The 21,742-nt window shown below is 44.9% G+C and overlaps 1 protein-coding gene across 1 annotated transcript in view; it reads left to right on the forward strand.

Moving 5' to 3' along the window:
- LOC115134278 (N-terminal EF-hand calcium-binding protein 2-like) overlaps positions 1-21,742 on the forward strand; it is a gene marked incomplete at both ends in the record, with an annotated part of 76,988 nt that overhangs the window by 42,772 nt on the left and 12,474 nt on the right. Inside the window, 3 exons of the mRNA XM_065015235.1 lie at positions 14,453-14,592; positions 15,035-15,162; positions 17,770-17,849. Coding sequence (XP_064871307.1) covers positions 14,453-14,592; positions 15,035-15,162; positions 17,770-17,849 — 348 coding nt within the window. The remainder of the gene's footprint in view (positions 1-14,452; positions 14,593-15,034; positions 15,163-17,769; positions 17,850-21,742) is intronic.

Below are 21,742 nucleotides of genomic sequence, written 5' to 3' on the forward strand. Positions count from 1 at the left end.
ATGCTTCCACCTGTCACCAGAGGGTGGCAGAGACCGTCCTAGAGACATTAACAACACTAAGGTCTGTCCAATTTAGTCTTTATGATTTCCCTGTTAAAAGAGGTGTGTTTTATGTTGTCCTTTGCAGAAGCTTCAATTGCTTTCTGTGTACGCTTGTTTCCTGAGTGAGTTTTGGATACTTTTTCAGGTGTACTGTGTAGCTACCGTTTCTAAGTAAAGTATTATGTTCATCCTTAACCACTGATTCCTCGTCTGTCTCTTCTCTGCACCTGGGTCCAACCTTACCATGTCACAGCAAGCTTCTTCCCAAACATGGACCCAGCAGAGATCACCCAGATCAAGAATGTTGTAACCCACCAAGGAGCACTGCTGGGGCGGCAGCCAGAACAACTCTCCCAAATATCAGAGACCCTCCGGGCACTTACCGACTCAAATCAAACTTTATTTGTCACATGCGCCGAATACAACAAGTGTAGACCTTGAAATGCTTGCTTTCAAGCCATTAACCAACAGTGCAGTTCAGGAAGAGTTAAGAATATTTACCAAATAAACTAAAGTTAAAAAGTAACACAATAACAATAACGAGGCTATATACAGGGGATACCGGTACCGAGTCAATGTGCGGGGTGTACAGGTTATTCAAGGTCATTTGTACATGTAGGTAGTGTTGAACCACAGTCCAACCTCAACCCAGGAGGAGCCAATGTCCAAGTCTCATTGCCCAGTGCTACAGGTATCCCCGTAGTTCCTCCAGGGAACCTGCACCGGAAACCCAAGATCCCAACCCCCGAGTGGTATGACAACCACCTGGGAGGATTCAAGGGGTTCCTCACTCAGTGTTCTCTGTTCCACCTCGTTCCACACCGATCGGGCCATGATCACGCTACATCATCTCTCTACTCTCGGGCAAGGCCCTGGCGTGGGCAACGGCAGTGTGGGAACAGCAGCCACTATCCTGCAGCTCCATATTAGCCTTCATTGTCGAGCTGTCATGAGTCTTTGACCAACGAGTCAGCGGACAAGAAGCCAACTGTTCAACATCCAGCAAGGGGCCAGACCTGTGGCTGACTTTGCCATTGAATTCCACAGCTTCGCCGCCAAGAAAGGGTGGAATACGGAGGCCCTGGTCACCGCTTTCCACCAGGGCTTGTCTAACTCCATCAATGATGAACTGGCCCCTTGGGAACTGGGAGAGGACCTTGAGTCCCTGATAACGCTGGAAATCAAGATTGACAACCGCCTCCGAGAACACGTGAGACAGCGCCTTTTTGACACCACCCCAGTATCCCAGTTTCCTGAGCACCCCAAGCCCCCTGAACACAGCATTCAGTAGCCCATGCAGCTGGGACGTACCTCCCTGAGCCGACAGGTGCATGACAGGCGCATGCACGAAGGCTGCTGCCTCTACTGAACCACTCAGACTCTTAGTTTTTCTTCTTCTAGTTTTCTGCTCCCGAGAACCCCCTTATCCTAGGGTACCCCTGGCTAGTGCTACATAACCCACTATTCTCCTGTTCCACGGGACACCTCCCAGGCTGGGGTAAGGACTGCCAGACTAAATGTCTAAGACCCCCACCAAGAGCCTCACCGTGTCCTCCTGCATCTATTGAAGACCAAGACTTCTCAGCTCTCCCTGCCGAATACTTCGACCTCCGGGAGGCCTTCAGTAAGAGGCAAGCCACCCCCATCGTCCATAAGACTGTGCCATAGAACTCCTATCCAGCTCCACCCCTCCCCGGAGCCGTTTGTACTCCCTCTCAGCCCCTGAAGCAGCAGTCATGGACAATTACATCCGGGAGTCACTGGAGGCAGGTTTCATTCACCCCTCTACATCCCCAGCTGATGCAGGCTTCTTCTTCATGGGTGAGAAGGATGGAGGCCTACGTCCTTGCATCGATTATAGACGGCTGAACCGGATTATGATCAAGAATCGTTATCCCCTACCCTTGATGTCCGTCGCCTTGGAGTTGACCCAAGGGGCCCAATTCTTCACCAAACTGGCCCTCCGCAATGCTTACAATCTGGTGAGAATCAAATCAAATCAAATTTATTTATATAGCCCTTCGTACATCAGCTGATATCTCAAAGTGCTGTACAGAAACCCAGCCTAAAACCCCAAACAGCAAACAATGCAGGTGTAAAAGCACGGTGGCTAGGAAAAACTCCCTAGAAAGGCCAAAACCTAGGAAGAAACCTAGAGAGGAACCAGGCTATGTGGGGTGGCCAGTCCTCTTCTGGCTGTGCCGGGTAGAGATTATAACAGAACATGACCAAGATGTTCAAATGTTCATAAATGACCAGCATGGTCGAATAATAATAAGGCAGAACAGTTGAAACTGGAGCAGCAGCACAGTCAGGTGGACTGGGGACAGCAAGGAGTCATCATGTCAGGTAGTCCTGGGGCACGGTCCTAGGGCTCAGGTCCTCCGAGAGAGAGAAAGAAAGAGAGAATTAGAGAGAGCATATGTGGGGTGGCCAGTCCTCTTCTGGCTGTGCCGGGTGGAGATTATAACAGAACGTGGCCAAGATGTTCAAATGTTCATAAATGACCAGCATGGTTGAATAATAGTAAGGCAGTACAGTTGAAACTGGAGCAGCAGCATGGCCAGGTGGACTGGGGACAGCAAGGAGTCATCATGTCAGGTAGTCCTGGGACATGGTCCTAGGGCCCAGGCCAGTTGAAACTGGAGCAGCAGCATGGCCAGGTGGACTGGGGACAGCAAGGAGTCATCTTGTCAGGTAGTCCTGGGGCATGGTCCTAGGGCTCAGGTCCTCCGAGAGAGAGAGAAAGAAAGAGAGAAGGAGAAAATTAGAGAACGCACACTTAGATTCACACAGGACACCGAATAGGACAGGAGAAGTACTCCAGATATAACAAACTGACCCTAGCCCCCCGACACATAAACTACTGCAGCATAAATACTGGAGGCTGAGACAGGAGGGGTCAGGAGACACTGTGGCCCCATCCGAGGACACCCCGGACAGGGCCAAACAGGAAGGATATAACCCCACCCACTTTGCCAAAGCACAGCCCCACACCACTAGAGGATATCTTCAACCACCAACTTACCATCCTAAGACAAGGCCGAGTATAGCCCACAAAGATCTCCGCCACGGCACAACCCAAGGGGGGGGCGCCAACCCAGACAGGCTGACCACAACAGTGAATCAACCCACCCAGGTGACGCACCCCCCCAGGGACGGCATGAGAGAGCCCCAGTAAGCCAGTGACTCAGCCCCCGTAACAGGGTTAGAGGCAGAGAATCCCAGTGGAAAGAGGGGAACCGGCCAGGCAGAGACAGCAAGGGCGGTTCGTTGCTCCAGAGCCTTTCCGTTCACCTTCCCACCCCTGGGCCAGACTACACTCAATCATATGACCCACTGAAGAGATGAGTCTTCAGTAAAGACTTAAAGGTTGAGACAGAGTTTGCGTCTCTGACATGGGTAGGCAGACCGTTCCATAAAAATGGAGCTCTATAGGAGAAAGCCCTGCCTCCAGCTGTTTGCTTAGAAATTCTAGGGACAATTAGGAGGCCTGCGTCTTGTGACCGTAGCGTACGTGTAGGTATATACGGCAGGACCAAATCAGAGAGATAGGTAGGAGCAAGCCCATGTAATGCTTTGTAGGTTAGCAGTAAAACCTTGAAATCAGCCCTTGCTTTGACAGGAAGCCAGTGTAGAGAGGCTAGCACTGGAGTAATATGATCAAATTTTTGGTTCTAGTCAGGATTCTAGCAGCCGTATTTAGCACTAACTGAAGTTTATTTAGTGCTTTATCCGGGTAGCCGGAAAATAGAGCATTGCAGTAGTCTAACCTAGAAGTGACAAAAGCATGGATTAATTTTTCTGCATCATTTTTGGACAGAAAGTTTCTGATTTTTGCAATGTTACGTAGATGGAAAAAAGCTGTCCTCGAAATGGTCTTGATATGTTCTTCAAAAGAGAGATCAGGGTCCAGAGTAACGCCGAGGTCCTTCACAGTTTTATTTGAGACGACTGTACAACCATTAAGATTAATTGTCAGATTCAACAGAAGATCTCTTTGTTTCTTGGGACCTAGAACAAGCATCTCTGTTTTGTCCGAGTTTAATAGTAGAAAGTTTGCAGCCATCCACTTCCTTATGTCTGAAACACATGCTTCTAGCGAGGGCAATTTTGGGGCTTCACCATGTTTCATTGAAATGTACAGCTGTGTGTCATCCGCATAGCAGTGAAAGTTTACATTATGTTTTCGAATAACATCCCCAAGAGGTAAAATATATAGTGAAAACAATAGTGGTCCTAAAACAGAACCTTGAGGAACACTGAAATTTACAGTTGATTTGTCAGAGGACAAACCATTCACAGAGACAAACTGATATCTTTCCGACAGATAAGATCTAAACCAGGCCAGAACATGTCCGTGTAGACCAATTTGGGAATCAGGGAGGGAGATGAGTGGAAAACTGCCTTTAACACCCCTAGTGGTCACTATGAGTATTTAGTCATGCCCTTCGGATTATTGAACTCACCGGCAGTCTTTCACACTCTTAGGGATATGTTGAATCGTTTTGTCTTTGTTTACCTCGACGACATCCTGATTTTCTCCAAAACCCTTCCAGAAACAAATACTGCACGTCCGCCAAGTCCTGAGATGCCTCCTGCAGAGCCAACTATATGTCAAGATAGAGAAGTGTGAGTTCCAAGTTTCCCAAGTTTCGTCCCTGGGTCACATTATCTCTACCTCAGGTATCCAAGTAGGCCCCGTAAAGGTTTAGTCAGTCACCGACTGGCCCCGTCCCATCTCACTCAAGCAGGTCCAGCAGTTCCTCGGGTTTGCCAATTTTTACAGGCATTTTATACGCAACTTTGGTGAGGTGGCAGCGCCTCTCAGGGTCCAACCCTGCAAGTCCCAGACCCATTTTTGCTGGAGTCCCGAGGCTGACAGGGCATTCATGGAGCTCAAGGGACGTTTCACCTCGTTGACCCATCCTCGTTCATCCTGATCCTACTCATCCCTTTGTGGTAGAGGTGAACGCCTCGGACACTGGAGCACGGGTGTGCTTTCATAGCAGAACGAGGAGAACAAGAAACTGCATCCATGCGCCTTTCTCTCCAAATGGTTCTCGCCAGCGGAACACAACTATGATGTAGGCAACCGGGAGTGGCAGTTAAGTGGGCTCTTGAGGGGTGGGACATCTCATCCTTTCGTGATCTTGACGGACCATAAGAACTTGGTCTCCATTCAAGAAGCCAAGAGGTTGAACACTCGACAAGCTAGGTGGGCTCTATTTTTTAACAGGTTCGATTTCACACTAGCCTATCACCCGGGATCCAAGAATCAGAAAGCAGATGCCCTGTCCCGCCAACACGATGTCTCTAACGAGGAGAGGGAATCCGAGACCATCATCCCCGGCTCCCGCATTCTGGCCCCTCTGATATCAAGTATTGAGTCCACGGTCTGACAAGCTCAGACCTGAGAACCTGACCCCGGCAGTGGACCCACTAACAGACTTTACGTTCTACGATCAGCACGTTCCCGAGTACTACAATGGGGACACCCCTCTAAATTAACTGGGCATCCTGGGGTCTATCGGATACTGGGGTGGAAATTCTGGTGGCCCTACATGATTGAGGATGTGGGATCCTTTGTTGCGGCCTGTTCCCTCTGTGCCCAAAGCAAGTCCTCAAGACAGCGACCGGCTGGGTTGCTCCAACCTCTGGCCATCCCCAGCCGGCCCTGGTCCCACCTGTCCGTAGACTTTATCACAGGGTTACCACCATTCCAAGGGCTTACCACTATCCTGGCGGTCGTTGAACGGTTCTCCAAGGCAGCCCATTTCATTAACTTACCCAAGTTACCCTCAGCGAAGGAGACTGCTAATCTCATGATTACCCATGTCTTTTAACTACACGGACTTCCCCAGGACATTGTCTTGGATCTTGGGCCCCATTTCGTCACACGGTATTGGAAAGCCTTCAGCTCCCTGTTGGGGGCCTCGGTGAGTCTCTCCTCAGGTTTCCACCCACAGCAGAATGGGCAAACATAGCGGGCCAATCAGGAGCTGAAGATGTTCCTCTGCTCTTTCGTCTCCACCCAGGCCAGCAACTGGAGCAAGTTCCTCGTCTGGGCTGAGTATGCTCACAGCACACTGCCGAACTCGTCCACTGGACTATCGCAGTTTGAGTGTCAGTTTGGGTTCTTTATCCTTAACCACTGATTCCTCGTCTGGTCTCTTCTCTGCACCTGGGTCCAAGCTTACCATGTCACAACCTCTCCAGTCTCATGGTATGGATGAGGAGACATTGTCAAGAGAGCCTCTGGTATACCTAAATGGTTTTTCTAGGCCTGGGTTGTACATCATTGAAATATCTCTCTGGTGAATTGCTGGTCTTCCTTCTTTAATCCACACCTTTACAGTATGTAATTTTCCCATATTGACAGCCAATGGTTGAACCTTTTCTTATTGAAGACTTCATTTGGAAATGTACACTTTGCATACAATCTATATGACTCTCTCCTAGAGAGACAATCTTGGAATACCAATATCTACATTGCTTAACATTTTTATATAATTTCTGGCAGATTAATCAGCTAATAGACTTTCAGTTTATTTGTAGAACCATCTTAAATAATTGAATCCGCTAACCATAGAACATGAAGGTGGACCTTAGCAGGTTGTTATCTTCACTGAAGGGGTGACATTGTAAGAAATGTCCTTTCTGGTAGAACTGCTGCAGAGCAGTATCATCCCCTTCTACTGTAGAGTAGAACGGGATGATACAAGCTTCCGTAAGGTTTCTCTCATCATTCTGAACTATCTGAGGCTCAAGAAACTCACACAGCCATGGAATGTGCACAGAGGACAAAGAAAAGTGGAGACTTCATTTCACAGTGTATGGAATCCCCTGATTTACCTTACACACGCACACACACACACACACACAATGGAAGAGATACAGCTCAATCATTGGCTCATTTGAGGGGAGGCTCCTTGTCTCCTCCATTAATTTTCTCCAGCAGTAGATCTAAGTCTCTGCAACATTGCAGCCGCTGAATGGATGTATCCATGACTGAAAAACTGCCTCATGTTCTGACTGCTTTCAAACCTCACTAATGCGATTGAGATTCAATCTTTTCTTTCATTTTCTCTAACACTCTGTCTAACTGGGTCTGGAGCAAGACCAAAGGAGTTCTACTGATGCAGGCAGCACAGCGCCTTTACCTGGCTGTCACTGTTCAGACTCCATCATGCATCTAACGCTCTGTCTAACTGGGTCTGGAGCAGGACCAAAGGAGTTCTACTGATGCAGGCAGCACAGCGCCTTTACCTGGCTGTCACTGTTCAGACTCCATCATGCATCTAACGCTCTGTCTAACTGGGTCTGGAGCAGGACCAAAGGAGTTCTACTGATGCAGGCAGCACAGCGCCTTTACCTGGCTGTCACTGTTCAGACTCCATCATGCATCTAACGCTCTGTCTAACTGGGTCTGGAGCAGGACCAAAGGAGTTCTACTGATGCAGGCAGCACAGCGCCTTTACCTGGCTGTCACTGTTCAGACTCCATCATGCATCTAACGCTCTGTCTAACTGGGTCTGGAGCAGGACTAAAGGAGTTCTACTGATGCAGGCAGCACAGCGCCTTTACCTGGCTGTCACTGTTCAGACTCCATCATGCAGGGGATGAGTTTAAAAAGAAAATCACAAACCTTTCTTCAGCCACTCTAATGTGCTAGTTAGTGACAGTGTAACACCGTGAACTGTCTCTTATAATACAGTTGAGGTAATACAAGTCAAACTTGCGTGACAAGTCAAACTTCATGTTTGTCTAACTTCCTATATCCCATACCTCTGTCAATTCCAGGGTATGATAATGATGTATTACAATGAGTAAGTACATACACAACAGACGTCAGGTTGTCATGAAATATTATTTGATATTTGTGAACTATGTGAACTGTGGTTTTTATGGAATTGACAGTGTAACATTATCCTTATAGACAGGAAATGGGCATTATAGTAGGATCAAGTGGAATTATTGATTTTGCTTTGAATTTTCAGTCTTTCGCAGGGCCTATTCTACAGTTAAGCATTCCTCGGTGTCACTGTCTCTGTTGTCCAGCTGGAATGCAATCCTGCCCACAAAGGTGTGATCTGTTTGAAAACAAATATGCCAAGATAACTCATGTTTTTATCTATTTTAAAATATAAACATTCAAAGCTACACACTCTAAAGTGGCTGTTGGCTGATTGAACCAATTATTAGTATCCTAGCAACAGCAGTCAATATGTTTCTTAGCAACACCATTTGGATATGCATAAATTATATTTAATTCAAAACAGGTTGATCTAAACAAGCATTTTTTTTATTTGAACTTTTATTTAACCTTTTTAACTAGGCAAGTCAGTTAAGAACAAATTCTTACCCACTAGGAACAGTGGGTTATCTGCCTTGTGATTGGTAGAGATGCGTTCTAAGCCATACTAAAAAACCTGTTTAGCATGGGTAAGCCTATGTCGCAAAAATGGGAATCTTGTTTTCCGTTCCATCTGAGAAATCCCTGCACATCCACTGTCCCATCAGCCCAGCCAGCCAATCCATTAACTTCATCTCCACTGCAAAAAAGCATCAAGACATTATTTATCCTTGCTTCTAGCCTAACATATGGTATGCAACAACAGGGTTTGTACACATGTTGCTGTCTGTCTCTCAACGTTTACAACATTGTTTCAATATTGACATTTGATCTCCACTGTGCTATTGAGAGTTAACGTGTCAGGACGAGGCAGACGTATTTTCTCAGCCAGTCGAAGTCATGAATCAGCATAATTTTTTATGGATGTATACAAAGAAAGAAATGTAAATAAAAAAGCAGGTCAAACCAAATGAAATGCAGCTAGTTTGCTGTCTTACCAGCTACAGTTTTTAAAAAAAAACATTTTTTAACCCTTTATTAGGCAAGTCAGATGGGGATACATGATCCCCTTTGGGATCACCCCCCATCCCCCCTGAGCTGTAATGTGGCGCAGGGAACGCAAGAAATAATCCTAAAAATATTTAACCTCCACAGAATCGCTTGAAAAATGGCTCAAATGAAAGATAAAGAAGTTATTTATCTACCCAGCAAGTCAGATTTCTAAAATGTTTTACGGCGAAAACATAGCACATATTTATGTCCAACCACCACTGCATACATACCTCATTAGCTTAGCCAAGTAGGAAAAAATATGCAATCAACAAACGCAGGATTAAAAGAAAAATCATTTCACTAACCTTTTGAAATCTTCATCAGATGACAGTAATATAACATGTTACACAGTACATTCATTTTTGTTTCAATAGTATGCAATATATATCCATAAATCTCTGTTTACAATTATGCATCGTTCAAAAAATGCTACTGCAATGTCAGGAGAAATAAAATAAGATAAACTTCTTCTAAATGCAATCGCTATGTTACAATTATTTTTAACGTTACATTTGGCGTTCACTAGGCTATAATAGAGAGTCGGCGCTCTCATTTAGCATACTGACTCCTCTATCTTGGAGTCGACAGAAACCCAAAATGAAGACATAAATATTCCCTTACCATGGCTGTTCTTCCTTCAGAAGACCTGGAAGGGTTAATACTCACCAAGTTAGCGTTCAGTTTTCAAGTCTGTGTCTTTCCGTTCTCAAACTAGACACTTTTCGGTCGAAATGTATGCAAATTTCAAGTGGATGCGCACCAAAACGTCGAAAGTATACATTATATTTCGAGTAAACTTGTCAAACTATGTTTATCATTAAGCCTTAACATGTTATAAAGGTCTACAGCAATCGTGAGGGCGAACAGAGAAGCACACGTTGTTCAGTCCATCCTGAGGGAAAGAGAGAGAAATTTCCCAGCTCCCATTGGTGAAACTTTTTTTTTGCGTCACCGGGACGTTTGGGCACGCTGAACGTCTCGTGAGCGCGCGATTCTCACAGTTACACGCCTCATCGAAAGCAGGCTTCACGCTGAAGACGTAGAAACTGTTTCCATGGTTATAACTGCTTGGGAAGTGTGTATACGATGACGTCAAAGTGGTGGCAACTTTTTCCATTACAAGAGAGACTTTGGGAGAATGCATGCCCTGAGACTTCTGCTTTACATAGAGACAAAATTTAAACGGTTTTATAAGCTTTAGAGTGTTTCCTATTCGATAATCATTTTTATATGCATATATTAGCAACTTTTGACAAAAATTTATCATGGTTTATATGGGTGCCGAATTCCTCCAGAAGGGGCAGTATTCAGGGCTAGCCCCAACAGGTTTTAAGAACAAATTCTTATTTACAATTGACGGCCTCAGAACAGTGGTTCAGTGCTCAGGGGCAGAATGACAGATTTTTACCTTGTCAGCTCAGTGATTCAAATAAGCAACCTTTCGGTTACTGGCCCAATGCTCTAACCACTAGGCTACCTGCCGCCCCAAGGTGAATGAAGTGATTGTTAGCCTTAGTAGGCTTAAAGGCTTTTTAATGTAATTGGTAACCCCTTGTAGAAAAGCAATTATACACAAAAGAGCGTGCAAAACATCTTTTTTAGCACAGCTGTGCTGATCTACGGTAGTCCGCTCCGCTTCGTACCTATGACCGCAGCACATCCGTGCTAAAAAAGTAGTTTAGCACGCCCTCTTGTGTATAATTGCATTATAATAGAGTATTTTAGGAAGCAAAGGCTCACACGTTATCAATAAGGAATCATCAGGCACCGTCATCTTAGAAGTCATAAAGATATGAGGTTACTGTATGTCTCGATTTTTCATAATCTTATAGGAGCCTACTCTGAGAGGGATAGAAGTGGCAGATATCACTCAACTCAATTCAGGTATCTCTCTGTCTCACACTGCATTCAACCCTCATTATGTCTCGTTTTCTGACTGCTGAAAGCCTTTATCACACAATGCCTCTGTCTGAGACCCTTCCTGTGTGTGTCTGTCCCTGGAGGTAGACCCTGTTAAGGAAGAGATCATAGTCCTCTTTATCATCAGGCCCTTCAGCTCACACACACAGAGCAGCAATTAGACATCTATCACTCGTCTTCTGTAATCAGCCCACAGCAGCCAGGCTTGATGTTATCTATTAATGCTTTCTCTCTCCCTGTGTAATGACCAGTGGAGGCTGCTGAGGGGAGGACGGCTCATAATAATTTCTGGAACAGAGCAAATGGAATGGCGTTAAACACAAGGAAACCATGTGTCTGATGTTTTTGATACCATTCCACTTATTCCGCTCCAGCCATTACCACGAGCCCATCCTCCCGAAATATGGTGCCACCAACCTCCTGTGGTAATGACCTACAGTGATATGATCTGTGGCTGAAAGGGCTTTGCATTAGGTGCTACCTGCTGCTCAGGACACTAATATTTGATATTTAACAAGCCAATTAGTTAACGAAACACCTTTTCTGGTTTTCCCACCTCTGAATTGTCACTCATATTACAGGTACATCTGAGACAAGATATACCTTATCCAGTCGCCATTTGATATGGATGGCTCTGAATTGAATTACAGATTTAGGGAAATGAGCTCTATTCACATGCATTTCGAGGTTGTGGCTATTTCTCTGGGCCAGCCATTTGATAATCAGTTTTCCAAATTCATGTACTTTTCCTCAACCCCTCTACTAGAGCTGGGAATCCTCTAACTTGCCAATGATGCAGGGCTTTGAACCCACATCCTTTTAACGGGCTGCACTCTGCGCACACACCCTATCCTGGCGACCTCAGCGTAATAGAATATGGACCTGTGAGCCAACACTGTAATATTCACCCTGCCTGTGTTACTATCACACTACTAATAGACATCTCTGTCTGTCTCCCCTGGAGGACCGTTCAGCGGGCAGACCATTAGTGCAGTACACAAGGCCAACCGCAGGCTTCATGTATCATATGTTGCTCTACTTGTGTGTCATATGCACACAAAACATGACTGACGTAATATCAAATTATTTGAAGCTAATTTGTATACTAAGATCAATCAAATAGTCTCTGTTTGTGCAAACAATCTTAAAGGGCAATTACACCACTTTTCAACCTCATTTTCATTATCTCCAGCACTATGACCAGTGTCTACATAGCTGTGCATGCAATATATTTTCAATACATTACCTCTTGCTGATACTGTCCCTAAATTACACCCTGTACTTGTAAACAACATTGTATCACTGTTTTGATGTTTTTTAATGAAAATACTGCCATGCTTGATTGCTGTATGGTCTACTATATTAATTCTCTAAGTATTACTTTGGTGCAGACTGCAGTATAGTATTTTATAGAATCCATCATCTCCTCTCTGCAGAGGAAGGGTCAGAGGCAGGGTCAGAGGCAGAGGAAGGGTCAGAGCCAGAGCCAGAGCCAGTGTCAGAGCCAGTGTTAGAGCCAGTGTCAGAGACAGGGTCAGAGCCAGAGCCAGAGCCAGAGCCAGTGTCAGAGACAGGGTCAGAGCCAGTGTCAGAGCCAGCCAGTGTCAGAGCCAGTGTCAGAGACAGGGTCAGAGGCAGAGACTGGGTCAGAGCCAGTATCAGAGACAGGGTCAGAGCCAGTGTCAGAGACAGGGTCAGAGCCAATGTCAGAGACAGGGTCAGAGCCAGAGACAGTGTCAGAGCCAGTGTCAGACAGGATCAGAGCCAGTGTCAGAGACAGGGTCAGAGACAGGGTCAGAGCCAGTGTCAGAGACAGGATCAGAGCCAGAGCCAGTGTCAGAGACATGGTCAGAGCCAGTGTCAGAGACAGGGTCAGAGCCAGTGTCAGAGACAGTGTCAGAGCCAGTGTCAGAGACAGGATCAGAGCCAGAGCCAGTGTCAGAGACAGGGTCAGAGCCAGTGTCAGAGACAGGGTCAGAGCCAGTGTCAGAGACAGGGTCAGAGCCAGTGTCAGAGCCAGTGTCAGAGCCAGTGTCAGAGACAGGGTCAGAGACAGTGTCAGAGCCAGTGTCAGAGACAGGGTCAGAGCCAGTGTCAGAGACAGAGCCAGAGCCAGAGCCAGTGTCAGAGCCAGTGTCAGAGCCAGTGTCAGAGCCAGTGTCAGAGACAGGGTCAGAGCCAGTGTCAGAGACAGGGTCAGAGCCAGAGCCAGTGTCAGAGACAGGGTCAGAGCCAGAGCCAGTGTCAGAGACAGTGTCAGAGACAGAGCTAGAGCCAGTGTCAGAGCCAGAGCCAGTGTCAGAGCCAGTGTCAGAGACAGGGTCAGAGCCAGAGCCAGTGTCAGAGACAGTGTCAGAGACAGGGTCAGAGCTAGAGCCAGTGTCAGAGACAGGGTCAGAGCCAGAGACAGTGTCAGAGACAGGGTCAGAGCCAGAACCAGTGTCAGAGCCAGTATCAGAGACAGGGTCAGAGGCAGGGTCAGAGGCTGGGTCAGAGGCAGAGGAAGGGTCAGAGACAGGGTCAGAGACAGAGCCAAAGCCAGTGTCAGAGCCATTGTCAGAGCCAGTGTCAGAGACAGGGTCAGAGGCAGAGACTGGGTCAGAGACTGGACAGAGGCAGAGACAGGGGCAGAGATAGAGGATGGTGAAGGAATGACCACACTCTTAAACCTCCTCCTTCCTGCTGTCACACTATAACCTGAACTCTACAACCTTGAGAAACAAAATCTGATGCTGATGAAACATGGCCACGGCACCAACCCCAGATTCCATTCTGTCTGCATCTTTACTCTACCAGCTCAGCAATGTCCACAGTGTGCAATTTGAGAACAAAGTTATAACTCTTCTAAAGTATCAGACAGCCTCTTCGTAGATTCTCTAGTCACACAGTAGGCTATATTTCATATTATCAAGCAATGATGAGACTTGGATTAATGTTCATTCTTTGGTATGCAATCACCAGAAATGCCAATACAAAGTCATAGAAAAGTCTCAAAACATTATCTAATTTGTTCTTATCAGACCAGTATGCAAATTGTTTCTGAACCTACAGCTGACATTGGCTGAGATAATGAGATTCGATATTCACTTTCTATTTTATTGGCCTGTTTACGTTTTTCTGTGATAATTAATTATAAGGCTGATGTAACAAAGTGTTCTAATTATCTTAGAAATCTCATTGTGTGTCTGCTTACAAGAGCTGACAATTAAGTTTATCCAAAATAACATAAAGCTTGTTTGACAGCACAAACCATTTCCCCACAATGGCAAAGCAGGAAGAATATTGTCTATTTCAACCAGTGAAATTAAACTGACTATAGATGAGTACGGCCAAGGCTGCATCCTAGCTGACTACTGCCTATATTTAATTTTTTCACTTAAGCTTAGAGAAAGTGCCTGTCTTCAACCTTGGGGGGGGAATGTTGTTCTAAAAGCACTCTGCAGGAAGGAAGCTTTCAGAGGCAGTGAAAGACATGCAGAGAGGGACTTATTTGATGTGTTCAGATGGGCAGAAGGGTGCTAAGGCTTCTCTCATCCTCTATCTCCTCCCCCCTACGCCTCTATCTATCTCTCCTCTCGCCAGGTGTATGAACGAGGGACCAATGTGGAGCAATTTGTTACCCGCTTCCTGTTGAAGGAATCAGCCAATCAGATCCATTCTCTGCTGAACTCGGTGGAGAGTGCTGTGGACGCTATTGACGAGCAGCACTGTAGTCAGTCAGGGTGAGTTGTGGAGTGAGGAGGACACCACTGCTGTGTCACGTCATTATGTGTGTGAAATTTAGCCTGGAAGTACCCCAAATGAAAATCACTCAGGTTCCTAGCAATGTGCCTTCTCTGTCTACTGTGATCCACCCTCATCCTCTCTCTCGTTCATCTCTCATCCCTCTCTGGGGCAGCCGGTAGCCTAGTGGTTAGAGCATTGGGCCAGTAATCTAAAGGTTGCAGGATTGAATCCCCGATCTGACAAGGTAAACATTTGTCGTTCTGCCTCTGAGCAAGGCAGTTAACCCACTGTTCCCCAGGTGCTGAAAGACATGGATGTTGATTATGGCAGCCCCCCGCACCTTTCTGATTCAGAGGGTTAAATGTGGAAGATGCATTCAGTTGTACAACTGACTAGGTATCTCCCTTTGTTTGTCTGTCTTTCACTCCCTCTGTATAGGTACCCTACTAAGGTCAGTCAACAGGTTCCAGAGAAATGTTATGAGAACCCAGTGCCTGACTACCCTCCTAACAACAGAGTCAGTGCTGCCAAGGATGCTGCCCCAAGGAACATCAACACTGCTACAGGTGAGGCCTCTGTGCCTGTGTCACACAAAACATACTGTACACTGGCATAGGCCTACAGTATGTAGTCTCTTACTAAAGAAGTTTTGTATGGATTGGAGTCAATTATCCAGCCCCTTCTACAATCTGCTGATTCATTTAAGTGATGTACTTTACCTTCTGTCTCCATCTCTCTCCCATAAGAACACAAAACACCCTCTCTCTCCCCTTAAAACACATCACGTTTAAGCACAATGTAGACATGTGTCACCTGAACCAAATGCAATGTAAAAAAAAGTACATTCTGAAAGAAGTCTGACATACATTTGTCATTTGCATTTGTGATTAGCTTGGAGACAAGCCTGGTAGAATTAATCAAGCAGAATGGAAATCAAAAGCACTGTTCTCTTCAGGCAGAGTGTTTTATTTCCCATTTTCTACATTCTCAATCAATCATCTATAGGAACATGGAGATGTGACTAGCGGCTCCAGCTCTCCCACAAAGAGGATGAGGGAGGGAGGGAGGGAGGGAGGGGCGGCTGTAACAATGACACAGATATGCAGATCAAAAAGTCAAATACATTATACTCTGCATGCAGCCATCACTTCAGTTAGAGTTGGTTCTGCAGTGAGCTGCTGTAAAGCAGCACATGTAGGCCTATGGGTTTGAGTAGCAATATCAGTCTACCAAAACCAGTGTGCATATGCCAGACACCCTCATTTGTAGATTCCTTCATTCATTCAGAACCACAATGACATTTCAGCTGTTTCATGCTTCTGTCTCAAAGATCATTCTGGAATATATCAATTTAAAGCAGCTTGCATAACGTACAGCATTCAGAGCAATCACAGAATAAACCACGAGTGCACAATCAGTATGCATCATGCATGCAGTAGATAAGCATTATGTATTGTGGTGTACAATGGTTTGGGAGTAGACCAAGTGCTGAAAACTAACTTTTCAATGGGGATAAATAATCCCTTTTCCACTGAATCCATTCCTCATTTCAATTAGAGAGTGGTTCCACTGAAAAGCAGAGTTAGAGCTTCTGGCTATGGCCTCACAAATGACTTCCAGTCCAAACTGCTCTCATTTATTAACAGGCTTTATAGAATTACATTCGAATGACATTGAAACCATAGAAACTGTCTATAGAAAGGGGCAATTTTGAGTCCATTACTTAAAGCCTGACACCAGTTAAACATTTAAACACTCATAAACCTGACAGTTTGGGCAATAAAAGCCAGTATTACAGCTGTCAGCGGCTGGAAATAGGGCCTTGATTGGGGCCAGCTTGGTCTGGCCTGTCATTTATTTTATCAGGAAGAAAACATTGATCAATACTTCCCTGTGCCCCCTCCCCCTCTCTCTGTCTCTCACTCTTAGACTCACTCATTCTTTCCTGACTTTCCCTCACACTTTTATCAAATATATTTATAAATATGAATATATATTTTTCCTACAGTTGTTCCTGCTATATTGCAATATCCCTCTTTTTTTATAATGGCAGACTAAACATTCTTGTTGCAGAATCTGTCTGTGCTCTCTCTTCATTGATCAGGGAATACCTTGCCAGGGAATGTTCTAAATGTAAACATTCATGCTGATCAGATTTGTGGAACTGCCTCCTTGCAGGACTATGTGACACTATGGGAGAAATGTTGTTTTTAAATGAGCCATTGTTCATTGTTCAAAGTTACCTGAGGCAAGCCACACTCCTCCATGTATTTTGACAAGGGTGTACTTGTGCTTGTGTGTGTGAGTGTGCAGGCACCAGTGTGTGGAATGAAAATGTTCCTGCAAAAATATTCCTGCGAACATCTGTGACTGCCATATGTTGGACAGTATGCTGAGGCAGCTGCACATGGAGATGGCTGCCTGTTGTTAGCATGGCCAGTCAGGAATAATGATTGCTCTCCTGTGTATGACAGAGAGCATGCTCAAACAGCATGGACATCCATTCAGCCCCAACTGACCAAATGTGCCTGCTATGTGCATGCTTCATATGTCTCTATGGTTATGACTGGTAGGTTCCAAAATTTCACAGCCCCTCTAAGCTCTGTGCTTCTGTTCTCATCAACACAGGGAGAAGTGTCATCCTCTAATTGGCTTGGCACCTTGAGAGGTGATGATTTTAAAGAGCAGAAAGCCCTTTTCCACCATTAATTGGTTATGTTGCATCACATAGAGGGGAGAAGAATGGAAGGATTAATATTATTGGCCTTCCTATTCATTTCTGCCTCACTGAGGCCTCTTAACACAGGGCCTCTCAGTGTGTTTCATTCTATTGTCATTGTCGTCCTGGCTGGACCTTTACTGCACACACTATTATCCAGGGTGACTCACAAAGGCAAAGATAATCGCAAGAGCCAAGTACGTTAGGATAGAATGTGTTATTGCTTTCTACACAGAGCTGAAAAGCAATAAAGGCCTCTTCTCTGCTGAGGCACAAGCTATATATTTCAATGTCAAACCTTGAATAGTCATGATTTTTCCTGATTAACACATGTTATTCCCTATTTATCAGACCTGGTTGGAACTCTTTAATTGCCACAAATATTCTCTGGAGGAAAAGATCTGTACCATAAAATGTATTGAATGCTGGGAGTGTGTTGACTCTATTCTATCAGGGGTGGTGGAGGTAAGGAAAGAGACGCTGGAGGCACAGATCAACCGACTAGCTGAGCTAATTGGACGCCTTGAGAACAAGGTAAGAACACCCATCCTGCTCAAAAAAAGTATTGTAATAAAATACAAAAATGACACTAAACAAAAATACAAACGCAACATATAAAGTGTTGGTCCTATGTTTCATGAGCTAAAATTAAAGATCCCAGAAATGTTCCATTCGCATAAAAATCTTATTTCTATCAAATTGTGTGCACAATTTTGTTTACATCCCTGTTAGTGAGCATTTCTCCTTTGCCAAGATAATCCATCCACCTGACAGGTGTGGATTATCAAGAAGCTGATTAAACAGCATGGTCATTACACAGGTGCACCTTGTGCTGGGAACAATAACAGGCCACTCTAAAATGTGCAGTTTTGTCACACAACACAATGACAATAATATTGCAAGTTTTGCGGGAGCGTACAATTGGAATGCTGACTGCAGGAATGTCCACCAGAGCTGTTGCCAGAGAATGTAATATTAATTTCTCTACCATACATCGTTTGAGAAAATTTGACAGTACATCCAACAGGCCTCACAGCCACAGACCATGTGTAACCACGCCAGCCCAGGACCTCCACAACGCTGCTTCTTCACCTGCGGGATCGTCTGTGACCAGCCAGACAGACAGCTGATGAAACTGTGGGTATGCAAAACCAAATAATTTCTGCACAAACTGTCAGAAACCATCTCAGGGAAGCTCATCTGTGTGCTCGTCATCCGCACAAGGGTCTTGAACTGACTGCAGTTTGGCATCGTAACCGACAGTGGGCAAATGCTCACCTTCATTGGCCACTGTCACGATGAATCCCGGTTTCAACTGTATCGGGCAGGTGGCAGACAGCGTGTATGCACAGAGATACTGTGACAAGATCCTGAGGCCCATTGTCGTGCCATTCACCTGCCGCCATCACCTCATGTTTCAGCATGGTAATGCACGGCCCCATGTCGCAAAGATCTGTACACAATTCCTGAAACTGAAAATGTCCCAGATCTTCTATGGCCTGCACACTCAACAGACATGTCACCCATTGAGCATGTTTGGGATGCTCTGCATCGACATGTACAACAGCGTGTTCCAGTTCTCACCAATATTCAGCCATTTTGCATAGTCAGCGAAGAAGAGATGGACAACATTCCACAGGCCACAATCAAGAGCCTGATCAACTCTATGTGAAGAAGATGTGTCTCGCTGCATGAGGCAAATGGTGGTCACACCAGATACCGGCTGGTTTTCTTATCCATGTCCCTACCTTTGTTTTTAATCCATAGATTAAGGCCTAACGAATGTATTTAAATTGACTGATTTCCTTATATGAACTGTAACTCAGTAAAATCTTTGAAATTTGTGCATGTTGTGTTATCTTATAAAATGCCTTTTTTATTTTCAACTTCGGCATTATCAGCTCAGAAATTGATGACTATAAACTTGAAATCACTGATTATCATGACAATTTAGCCCACCCCAGTCATAGACAGTTCTCTCTACTACAAGCGGTACCGGAGTGCCAAGTCTAGGACAAAAAGGCTTCTCAACAGTTTTTGCCCCCAAGCCATAAGACTCCTGAACAGGTAATCAAATGGATACCCAGGCTATCTACATTGTGTGCCCCCCCAACCCCTCTTTTACCCTGCTGCTACTCTCTGTTCATTATATATGCATAGTCACTTTAACTATACATTCATGTACATACTACCTCAATCAGCCTGACTAACCGGTGTCTGTATGTAGCCTCGCTACTTTTAAAGCCTCGCTTGTTTTATTTCTTTACCTACCTATTGTTCACCTAACACCTTTTTTGCACTATTGGTTAGAAGCTGTAAGTAAGCATTTCACTGTAAGCTCTACACCTGTTGTATTCGGCGCACGTGACAAATAAACTTTCATTTGATTTGACTGATTGAAACTCCTGGACAGCTGTCGTGAGTAGCCTAATGTCATTCCATTGGCTATTGTCCATTTTACTTTGACCTGTCCTGTTTATTGGATGTGGTGTGTTTGTCAACATGTTAATTCATAATTCACATTGAAGCACATTTGTATTTGATAGGATGCCATTTAGGCTATTTAATCAGAAACACTCATGATGTAAAAAAAGTGTCTCGTGACGTTATCATAAATTTGGTCGTCCTGTAGGCTACAGAAAAGGCCACAGAGGCTATATAGTATTTCTACTGTATAGGCTGCTACATGATTTATGTTAGATGACTTTGACTGGGCGTTGGTGGAGCACCGCAGCTCTGCGTCTCTCCAACTGTACCATGGAGATGTGCGCTGGGCATGGACAAGATAAATGTTTTGCGCCCCTGCCTTTGGCAAAGTGGACACTGCTTATCATGGGGCAGCATCACCACTCACCTTAATAGCCCATATGCCACTGGGTGAATAATGTTTTGATTGTTTTGTGCAGAATTATGTGAGGTGATATGTGTTGTTGGAGGTGCGTCTTGGTCAATTTAGCTTGTTAAATGCTACCCTCGTCAATGCTGCCCTAAGAGGCTGCCTAATCATGCCTAATGGGCGGGCCGTCCCTGATAGAACCAATCTCTAGCACATCCCATGGTGGCTCGTTAGCGCATCTCCAACAACACATCCAATCTGTGCTGCACCTCCCAGGCAGGGCTCAACATTAAAACATCTCTAGCACTGGTGCTCCCTACTTGACACACTGCTGGCTTAACCCAGCCGCTCCAATGTTTCAGTGTCCACTGTACAGCTGGCGACCGTGTCAGCGTGCATGTGCCCGGCCCGCCACAAGGAGTCGCTATAGCGCAATGGGACAATCCCTCCTCTAACCCGGACGACGCTGGGACAATTGTGCACTGCCTCATGGGTCTCCCAGTCACACCCAGCTGTGACACAGCCCGGGATCGAACCCAGGTCTGTAGTGACGCCTCAAGCACTGCCATGCAGTGCCTTAGAACGCTGCTCCACTCGGGAGGCCCAGTGCTCCCTACTTTAAAAAGCTAGCACAACATCACATTTTGGAGTGCCAGAATTTTTTTAAAATTTTGGTCCTTACTGAACACTTCTGTGTTTTGATTCTCCCTGTTGTTTTTGCACTCACCCAGGTCCCAGTTTTTTGGCCCTCATGTCAAATCAAATCAAATCCAATTTATTGGTCACATACACATATTTAGCAGATCAGGGTTGGAGAGTAACAGATTATGTAAGGGATTACAAAAAACTGTAATCCATTACATTACCAGCAAAACCAATTATTGTAATCAGATTACAGATACTTTTGAAAAACTGGATGATTACTTCGACTATTACTTTTAAATTCAGAAAGGATGTTTGTGAAAAAAAATCTTTGACACTTCTCTGTTTTCTCAATGACATTCAAATCAGCATTGAAAAAGACACAAATTTAAGTTTGTTCCACCTGAGCGAGTCTGACCAGAAGTCAGAGACTTCATGTGAATCACACTGCTGCTCTCTCTCATTTAGCTATTTACGCCTTTACGTATTGTGGTTGTTGTTCACAAATCTAAATGTGTATTTGAACACAATAATGGTTGAATTCAAGAAGTTTAAGTTGCCTGTCAATCATTGTTTTTGAAACCAGTGGACTGCCAGTGAAAATGCGCTCTTGCAACAGCTGCATAGTGCGGATCCCAGCCTATGGAATAAAAGTGGGGCTTTTATTGCTCAATCTAATTCATGTTGAATTATTTTTATTTTTTTAAGTGTGCGAGTTTGAGCATGAGCATGGCCTATGGACAATTGCTCAAACTCGCAGTTTTGACAGACTTAAAGGGGCAATCTGTAGTTGCTACATCCATTTTTGGACTTCTAAATTATATATATATATTCTTCAAGAATCAATGGATATATATATAAATATATATATTATCAGCATCCTTGAAGAATATAACTTATAAATGCCTCATGAGCTAAGTTTAACTGTTACACTCCATGAGAACCAAAA

Source organism: Oncorhynchus nerka, unplaced genomic scaffold (genome assembly GCF_034236695.1).
Source record: "Oncorhynchus nerka isolate Pitt River unplaced genomic scaffold, Oner_Uvic_2.0 unplaced_scaffold_1589, whole genome shotgun sequence".
Taxonomy (NCBI): Eukaryota; Metazoa; Chordata; class Actinopteri; order Salmoniformes; family Salmonidae; genus Oncorhynchus; species Oncorhynchus nerka.